The sequence below is a fragment of the Benincasa hispida genome, chromosome 10 (assembly GCF_027475165.1).
Source record: "Benincasa hispida cultivar pf3 chromosome 10, pf3_genome.v1.1, whole genome shotgun sequence".
Lineage (NCBI taxonomy): Eukaryota > Viridiplantae > Streptophyta > Magnoliopsida > Cucurbitales > Cucurbitaceae > Benincasa > Benincasa hispida.
This window is the reverse complement of record NC_143487.1, coordinates 50,201,553-50,211,861: the sequence shown is the minus strand read 5'-3', so window position 1 is coordinate 50,211,861 and position 10,309 is coordinate 50,201,553. Positions and strand designations below refer to the sequence as shown.

The following is a 10,309-nucleotide window of genomic DNA, read 5'->3' as shown; positions in this document are numbered from 1 at the left end:
ATTTACAAATAATAGAAAAATACCATAGTCTATCTACTATAGATCGCAACAGACTGTGATAAACTACTATCTATGTCTATTCAAATAGACTGAAATTTTGCTATATTTATAAATCTTTTGGTTCATTTTTCTATATTTGAAAATAGTAAAAAAAAAAAGAAGAAACTTTTGCATTCTATATGAAGTGTAGAGAGAGTATTTGATTTTTTTTCCCTTCAAAAATCTTGATGGGATTAAAAGTGGTAACATATTTTTTCAAGTTTGAAATCCTGTCAAATCTGACCTATTTAGAATAACTTTTTTAAAAGAAAAATAAGATCTCAAGTCCTTTATTATAATAATAATCATTATTAAGCCAAACACGAAAATTCATTTTATCATTTTAAAAATCATAGTATAGGTATGTTCATATACATTTTTAGTACAACAAATGTGGTTAAGACATTTAACCTTCAAACTTCAAATAGATGTCTTAATCATCATGTTATATTCATATATTTGGTTGTTCTATCAATATGTATCAATATGAATGTGGTGTCAAAGATTATCATCATTTTATTCAAAGGTAACCAAATATATGGTATGTCTCGAATTGAGAAGATGTAAAGGAAATGGTTGGTAGTGGCGTTTTCTGACCAAATTTGAACCAAACTCTAATTTGTCAAATCTCATTCATAAATAAATACAAAATTATTTAATTATTGTTTGGTATCAAATTAAAAGACACCATTCAATTAGTGAACCATTGGTCCCCATTGAAAAACTTTGCAATTCCCATGCCTTTCCTTTATCTGCTTTTTCCTTTTTAATTAAAAAAATTCACTTAATCAAATCTACCCAATAAGCTAAAATAAATTTTGATTGAATTAGTCTCATTTAACGATATATTTAACGAATGGATGACAACTCATGTCTGTTTAGAGTTGTTCTAGGTAAGACTCAAAGTTTACGGGCGGGTCCAATTTCAAGGGAAACAAAGGTCTGCATATGGGTCCACACATCCCAAGAGCAAAAAGTTAAACCCTCAAATTTCGAATTGATCAGTCAAGCCAGTGAAGTTTCACCAAAGAGGAAATGATTGAGTTGAGCTTGCCACTGGCACTATACAACTTTGAGGGCTACACCCATTCTGACATTGTTTGTACTTCATGTAACCCCAAGTGAGTGCCAAAGGAAGGATCATATTAAATAGCCCAATATCGACAATCCCAAGAGGTAAGTCATTTCTCTCTATACTTAGTTGAGCTAAATACTCTACTCGCCACCACTCTAGTTCTAGGTTATTATATTATAATAACCTAGACATCATAGTGTACTTTTCTTGGCACCATACCAATTCGAGTACTTTCACTCAAGTTAACTCCAGCAACGCGTTTGGATCAGAGAAGTGTTCAAGGCCACGTGCAAGTTTCCCGCACCAACATTACCAATGTTTTGTTCATAATGTTACTAATAGAGAGTAAAGGTTTGAAGAGCATAGATTAATAGATATAATATTCATGAGGGTCTATAATCATATTTAAGAAGGAGAAGAATATGTCAATATGAGTATAACTTCAGCAGTAATTGACATATATACTATTTTTTATAAAGTCAAAAATTTAAAATTTTCATATTCCTTCCATTATTATACTTGCTCAAAGAAAAGGGTAAAAGTGAGATTTTCTATGTTGTTTAATTATGTATATTTATTTTGTATAATGATTCATATAATGATAAATTTCCTCTTTGTAGTGAAAGTAAGATCCGCTCATAAATCTTCGAAAATTAAGTCTATAAACATTATTTTCATTTATTTGCTTCTTTAAATTATTGTTATAATTCAAAATTCTTTTTGAAAACTAATTTTTTTTTTTTAGAAAACTTGGATTTGGTCTAGAATTTGCTTAAGAATTCAAATATTTATTTGAAGACAAAATGAAAACATTATTAATAAATTAGGAGGAAAAAAGTCCAATTTTTAAAAAATCAAATGGTTCTTAGTGGTGTCTTAAATTAAAACAATACCCATTTACCTTTACAAATTGTATTTTTTTTTTCTTATCCATTAACATTTTTAAAAAAAATTAAAAAATATTATAATTTTTTATAAATACTCGTATTAAATTTTTTTCAAAAATATGTATATAAATTGAAACATCCTTATCTCTTAAAAAGACGAGGATGCAATCTAAACATCAAAATTATAATTAGTTATAGTGGTCGAAGGGGTTCTCTTGCGATCATGGTGGCGTGAGTTTTTTTTTCCCTATATTTTATTTGTTGTTTTTTTTTCTTTTATTTGTTTGCTACAATTTCTACAATTTATTTTTGAATTAATTAAATATTATAATATTTTATTTCTAAAAAAATATTATATTGCACTTTATTTCATTACAAATAAATAAAACTAATAAAAATAGAAAAATGGAAAAATAAAACAAAAGTTCTCTATACAATCTCAAAATTAAAATGTGTATTGTCACTCCTCTCTAGGAAACTATTAAAAAGTCTTTAGAAATTTCTTTTGTGTTACGCTCACTCAAATTCTCCACAATTATGTGTCATTCACTTAATTAGAAAATATCTTTTATTCACATTTCATGTATAGAATCGAATTTCTAGATCCTTATAGAATTATTAACACAATCTAATTCTATACTCTAGATTTTTTCTCATTCCATAGATTCTTTGTTATCCTTTTATTACTAATTAGGGTACTAATACTATTAAAAGTAAGCTAATTATAATCACTTTTATTGAATTTGAATGGTTGGTTGGATATATATAGACAAATATATCTTATCTAACAAAAAGAATATTTCCTAAATTTGGGAGCAAATTTATATGCCTTACCTATTTGTCCTATATTAATTTCCATTCCCTATAAACTTAGGCTCATAAATATGAGATATCCATACATATGGGTAAATGACAACAATAAATACTAATGTTGAAATATTCACCTTTTAACAAAGTAATACTAATTTTAGCTAGTGTTTTGGTAAAGGAAAATTTTCTACTTCAATACCTACATGACATGTAAGAGAATATTGCCTGAATTACTAAGAAAATCAAAACTTCAATTGATATTTCACACCTAACTATTCACCACTAGATGATGCTTTGGAGGAAAAAAGAACCCACAAAGAGATCCAATTATTGGACTCAAAAGTCTTAAAAAAAAAAATTATTGGACTAAAAAAGAGGGGATATACACCCAAGAAACCCTCCTTTTATTTCTTATCTTGAATTATATATTTTATTGGAAATTGCAAAAACAATCCTGAAAATATGAAGGTATTCTAATTACACCTTCAAACTTTCTATAGTAAGATTTGAACCCTCAAATTTATATAAATATTAAAATTGGACCTTCAAACATATAACTGTGGTAGAAATTAGAGTCCCAAAGGATTAAAATATATTGAACTCTCAAACTTAACATTTGTTATAATACTTGAGGATCTAATTTTAATACTTGTATAAGTTTAAAGACTCAAATTTTATAATTGAAAGTTTGAAGGTATAATTGCAACTATTATTTTAAGAGTGATTTTTGCTATTTACCTTGTAGTTTATCCGAGTTGAAAGTATCTATTCCACTCCTAAACGAATTAGACATTTTTAGATTTTGAGTTATATTTATTTAAATTTAAATAAAGTGAGACATAATTTGGTAGTCAATTAACAGATAGCATACTTCTCATTCATTATTAATCTATTAAACTAGTTCTCGCACCATACCATTTCATGAAAATCTCAAGAATGGAATGACGTGTTTGTATTTTGATCCTTGTTGATAAAAAAAAATTAAAAGTATAAGTATCATCATTAAAGTTCAAACACATACTATTTTTAAAATCTTCTACACATTATTCAAAGTATAACAACATATATTATATAACCTCTAACCTAAGATCACAAAAATAAAAGAAAAGAAGAGAGAGATGAATATGGTAAGATGGGGCATTATTTTAGTGTTGAAATCTAAGAGTGCTCTCATCTCTTTATTCTCCATGATGCAATTAGTGAGGATCTTTAGTGGTATTTGGTGTGTAGTGTTTGTCTTTAAGGATAATTAATAATGGCATTATTATTTCCACAAAAAAGTTACTTTATAAACCAACCTAACTCCTCTCTTTTTTAAGGCATTTGCTTATTAAACTATGTAATCCACTAATGACCAATTGCATAAAAGGTCAAAATTTAAAGTTTTCCATTACAGTCCTTGCATACCCTTTTTATTACACATCCAACAATATGTCAAGAATATTTCCAAATCCCAAGGGTATTTTGCCCTTTATTTTTTTAACCACAAACCAAAACAGTCTTAAATTCTTTACTATTTTCTTTTTTTTTTTTCTGTTTTGCTTCTTATTTGCCTTTTCACAGTGGTAAATTTGAAATTTAGGATTTTTTTACTAGAGAAGTAATGTCGAATCTCGACCGAGCATACCACGGATCATACACCGAGGATTCTACCTAAACATGGTTAATTCAAGAGCATGGCTCCTCACGCTATCTCCACAATGGTATGATATTGTCCACTTTGGACACAAACCCTCATGACTTTGTTTTGGTTTTACCCTAAAATGTCTCATACTAATGGAGATAGTCATCTTCACTTATATACCCATGATCCTCCTCTTATCTAACTAATGTGGGACTTTGGTCGTATTCCCAACATTTTGCTCTACTGTAAACTTTAAATTATAGTACCCTATTCAACGTTTGCACTACTAGAAAAATAGATTTTATGACATACAAGTAAAAGCTCAATTAGAAAGAGAAACAAAAAGTGTCATAAAAGCCAAAATGTGTGTGTGACAATATTTTGACATAACTAATGTCTTTGTGACAATTATACAATATTAAATAAATGTTTTATTATTGATGGCTTTTTTATTGTTGTTAATATCCATATTTTGATAGAAATATTAAATTGATCCTTAGTTATTTATTAACAATAACACTTGCCCTAGCATATTTGATACCGATCAATTTATCATTTTCAATAGTTTTGTGAAGTGTCATTATAACTGCATTTAACACGACTTTTATAAAACAGCTTCCCATTCAAACATAATTTCACTATACTTTTGTCCTCAAATTAAAAAACCATATCTTTTAATCCCACCTTCAACTCCCAAATTACACGTATTTTGCTTTTCCAATTGGACAAACATGTTTAAAGAGATGTAAATTATTCATCAATATGGCAATTTATTCATAAATTAGAGGGATCAATATCGATATCTCTTATACCTCTTATTAATATCTATAAAACTTACGAGTTGCTTTCAAATATAGAAAAATGAGTCAACTTATTTATAAATATAGCAAAACTGTCACTGTCTATCAATAATAGACATTGATAGACATTTATTCGTATCTATCACTGATAGATATAAATATTTTGCTATATTTAAAAATATTTCTAGCAGTTTTGCCATTTAAAACAATTATCCTAGAACTTAAAAAAAATATTATCTATTAATTTTAATATGAGGATATATACTAATAACAAAATCTATAACTCAAGTTGGAAGTAAAAAAATAAGTAAATAATTTTTTTTTAAAAAAAAACTTCATTATTAACTTAAATATTTTTCAAAAAAAAATTATTTACAAAAATATTTATTGATATAAATATTTATCAACACATTCACCAATATCTAAATTGAAATCCCAATATTATCATTGACATTGATTTTTAATGGTTTCTCCCACTGTATCAAATTCAAACACTCATAAATAGGAAACCCACATTAATTTTCACCACACATTCATCAACATATGTATATATTGTACTAGTAATAGAGTAATAATTAAGAGTTTCCACCATTAATTTTGTCCAATCCATAAACTTTTACATTCTTTTTTCTTCAAACACTTTGAAGGGTAATGAGATAATTTCAAGTGGGAGAGCTAATCCCTATTATTTATCTTAAAATCCACTAAAGCTTGGTTTAGACTTAGTGCCCCAACAAAAGAAAAGTGGTCTCTATCTTCCCTTTTCATTTGAATTTTAAACTCAAAAGCATTAAAGCAATTGATAAAAATTATTTCTTTACAATTAACAACCAACTTTTAGCCTATCTATAAGACCCCATCACTTTGTCCAATTTAATGTCCCTTGAATCATACATAAGTAAGCTTCATTTGGGTCTATGCTTTTAGGAAAAACAAGAGAAAGAAGAAGAAAAAAAGACCAACTTTGAAAAACACACACAAAAGTTATCATTATTAAGGTTGTTTCTATCAATTTGGGCGTCATGTTTCTCAAGTACAAGCTTAGCTTCATCTTCATCCTCCTCCTCTCAACTTCATTTTTATCCACCATTTGCATTGCAGGTGGGTCTTCCAACCTTTTCACTTATTTAACGCTAACGTATCCCGACATAAACTCATGTCCATTAACTTAATTTTTTTTGAATTCAGTGATAGTATGACAGTATAAATTTGAGTGTCTTTTTGTTCCTCAATTTTTTTTTTGTCCATTTTCACTTTAGTTATATCTCTTTTTGAATTATTTTGTCATCTGTGGATTGTCTTCTTTTTATGCGTCTTAATCTGTAGCCTTTTCGGAGTTAAAATTGCTTTGATAGTTTGTTAGGACATGGTTGAACATAATTTCAATGAAAATGATTTGTTTATACCTAAGTGATTTATTAAAATTAATTTTTCATATATATAATCATTTTAATCTTTGATTTTGAATGTGAACGTAATTTTAACAATTTTAAAATTACTCTCAAACATGTCTTTTAGCATGTTGTAAGATTTCTTGAATATATAGACTCTCTAAATTTAAAGTACTCAATTGAGAGATGTTAATTGAGTGTATCTTCTTGACAAGTGCTTATTTTTTAAAGCTCTTTATAATATATATTATTGTTTATTTTCATTTGATTTAATTATGACAAATTTCCACAAATAGAAAAAATGTCAAATTATTTATAGAAATATAAAAAATAACATTGATAAATACTTATAGATTTTTATCAGCGTCTATCGGTAATAGAAACTGATAGAAGTCTATCATTGATAAAAGCTGATAAAAGTATATTAGTATCTATTAGTGATAGAAACTGATAGAAGCCTAGAATGATTAAGTTTTAAATAATTTTTTTTATTTTTTTATTTTTTAAAAATTCGCCTTAATTATTCTATACATGTGAAAGAAAGTTTAGTTGAACGATAATATTCTTCTCCCAAATTAAAAGTTTGATGTCGTGCAATTGTTGTAAGACAAAGAAATGTTCTACATTAAGTAGTGAAAAAGAACCATAATTATCAGAACATGTTCTTTCCGACAACTAAACAGAATCTTATTTGCATGCGCAGAGTGTCAGTGGTGCAAATTAAGGAGAAAACTTTTATGGTTAATAAGTTTTTATATTTTTAAATGTAATTTTTATATTATTAAAATTGATTTTAAATAATTAAAATGATGATTTTAAATTGATTTTGAAAATGAAAAAAAAAATTTAATAATTTTAAATCACTCTCAAATATAGTTTTGAAGTGTTTTTTCTTTTTGGGTTGGCTAATGCTTTTTTATTTATATTATTTTTTCTTTTTTAGGTCGACCCTCTAAGTTGGTTCCTGAAGTTGTTGCTAATGGTGGAGTTGTGCATGAGGTTTGTACTTCTGAGTTTTCTTTTTTTCCTTTTTGTTTTTTTAATCTATGTTAGAACCTAAGGCTAAATTATATTTAGATTATCCACTTGAATATAAAGATATAGTTCAAAGTCTCGAGTAATTAGAGATCTCTTATAAGATATTTGAGACAATGAGTGAAATAATAAGCTTTAAGAAATTATGAAATCTAGGGAGTTGTGAATAAAATTAATATTTTTTTTAGTAATAAGATCTACAAATTCCTTAGACCAAATGAGGAATATATTTCACAACTCCTACTTTACAACACCTTAAGCCAAACATACTCTTAAAAAAATTATTTGAGTCGTTTATAATGAAATAGGTACGTTCATATCAATGAGTAAAATTTATATAAAATGACTTATTTGTAGCAATCAAGTAATCTTGTTATGAATAAATAAAATTAGATGAATTATGTAAATTATATTAGCGATATGACTCGAGAAAGAAGATATTTGAAATGTGTAGAGGTTCAAAACTTGATTAGAACTAATCATCATGGATTGACCTAGTGATAAAAATGAGATAGTTTCAGTAAATAGGTTAGAGGTCAAGGGTTCAACGGTAGCTATCCACTTAGGAATTAATTTTCTACGAGTATTCTTGATACTCAAATATTGTAGGGTCCGATGGGTTGTCACATAAGATTAATCGAGGTGTGCATAAACTGACCCTAACACTCATAGATATCAAGGGAAAAAAAAAAAAAAAAAACTTGATTAGAACCATGTAAACCTCCCTCTTAGTTTTAGAATAAATAATGTTAAAGAGGCCCTTTCTTTGTGAATATTTTGTTGTTAGATTTTGAGTTCTTAAAGTTAAACTTGCTAACAAACGCTCATTTTTTAAAAAATAAAAAACCACGTAACGATTTTGAAATTTTGACTAACATTATCCCAGAAAAAATAACTAAAGGCCTGTTTTCTTTTTATAATGACTTCGCTTCTAATTTTGTGTTTTTTACATTTAAGCTAGTTTACACCTGGTTTGGTAATTAGTAATTATTTTAAATTTTTTTTCTAAATTAAGTCTATTTTTTCTTAATTTTTTACGATACTTTACATATTTTTCAAGTAAATGAATTCTTAACTAAATTTTAAAAACAAAAATTAATTTTTTTTTAATTTTCAAAATTTGGTTGATTTTTTTTTTAAATATTGGTCAAAAGTAGATAACAAAACATGACATTTATGAGTGAAAATGATGTTTATATGCTTAATTTTCAAAAACCAAAAATTAAAAATTGAATGGTTATTAAACAAAATCTAATTACTCACTGTTTCTTTTAGTATGTTTTCACTTTACTTAAACAGATTTGAATTCCTAACCAAATTTTAGATATAAATACAAGTTTTTTGAAAACTAAAAATTATTAGCACGAAAAAAAAAAGACAAATAATTATAAGGAGACCTAGATTATTTGAGTTGAATATAACATAGCATCAACTTCAATGCAACATGTCTTGAGTCTTAAATTAAAAAAACCCAAAGAACACTTTTCTTGAAACAATCAAATGGATTAGTAATTAAAAAATACATAGGGATTGCCTTAATAATATACAATTACACTTGTAAACAATTATCTTCATCAATCAATCAAAGTAAACTATAATAACATTGTGATAGTTAAATTTCTGTTTGATAATACTTTCGTTTTTCGTTTTTTTATTCTTCAAATTTATATTGGTCTATTTTCAGCTATAATTTTTCCTTTTTCAATGAAATATATTTGAATTCTTAATCAACTTCAACACAAAAATAAACTTTCAAAAATTGTTTTTGTTTTTAAAATTTTCAAAATTTGACTTGACTTGTGTGAAAACGTGACGAAAGAAAATGGATACAAGACAAATAAATTTATAAGTGAAAGTAGTGCTCATGAACTTGAATTTAACTAAATAGAAAACCAACATCCTCTTTGATAATGATTCGATTTATAAATTTTAGTATTCGAAAATTAAGCCTATAACACTTTTTCCATCTCTAAATCTCTTGTTTTATTAGTAAGAAATTAAGAAGAAATAAATTTAATTTTTTTTAAAAAAACCAAATAATTATCAAATCTGACTTAAATGATTATCGTGTTAAACTTTATATTATATATTTATTATTAGGATGCAAAGAGGAAGACAAGAGGTGAAATGGAGGACATCCATGAAAGGCTTTTGAGGGTAAACACCAAAGACTATGGAAGATATGATCCAGCTCCAGCCTTTGTGAAGCCTCCTTTCAAGCTCATCCCCAACTGAGAAAAACAAAAATCATCACCAACATGGGACTCTTTTACAAGTACCTTATAAATATAAATAATCAGAAAGATCATGTGTTTCATATAGTATAAATATAAAATATATGTATTATCATATATATATATATATATATATAGTGTATAATATGGTCACAAACTCATATGAATATAAAGCTTTGTAATGTTTTGCTTGAGTTACTTAGTACTCTATATATATTGTGTATTTTGGAATATAGGTTGTTGTTTTATGATTGTAGTCCATTTCTAATACTACTTTGCTTTTGATTTTCTCAACTATTCTTTGTTTGTTGTTTCATTAAAAAAACGTCTTTGATTCAAACTTTATTTGATAGCGATTTAGTCTTTTACTTTTCAATTCGTAACAATTTAGTCTCTAAACTTTTATAGATAATA

At 26.5% G+C, this 10,309-nt stretch overlaps 1 protein-coding gene across 1 annotated transcript; it reads left to right on the top strand.

Annotated features, from left to right (window-relative positions):
• The first annotated feature begins 6,005 nt into the window (after positions 1-6,005).
• On the top strand, positions 6,006-10,189 carry LOC120088845 (protein CASPARIAN STRIP INTEGRITY FACTOR 1-like). Its single transcript, XM_039046287.2, has 3 exons — positions 6,006-6,336; positions 7,570-7,625; positions 9,762-10,189. Exons 1-3 carry the CDS (start codon positions 6,258-6,260, stop codon positions 9,894-9,896), a joined length of 270 nt encoding a protein of 89 aa, XP_038902215.1. The 5' UTR covers positions 6,006-6,257; the 3' UTR covers positions 9,897-10,189.
• Positions 10,190-10,309: the final 120 nt, after the last annotated feature.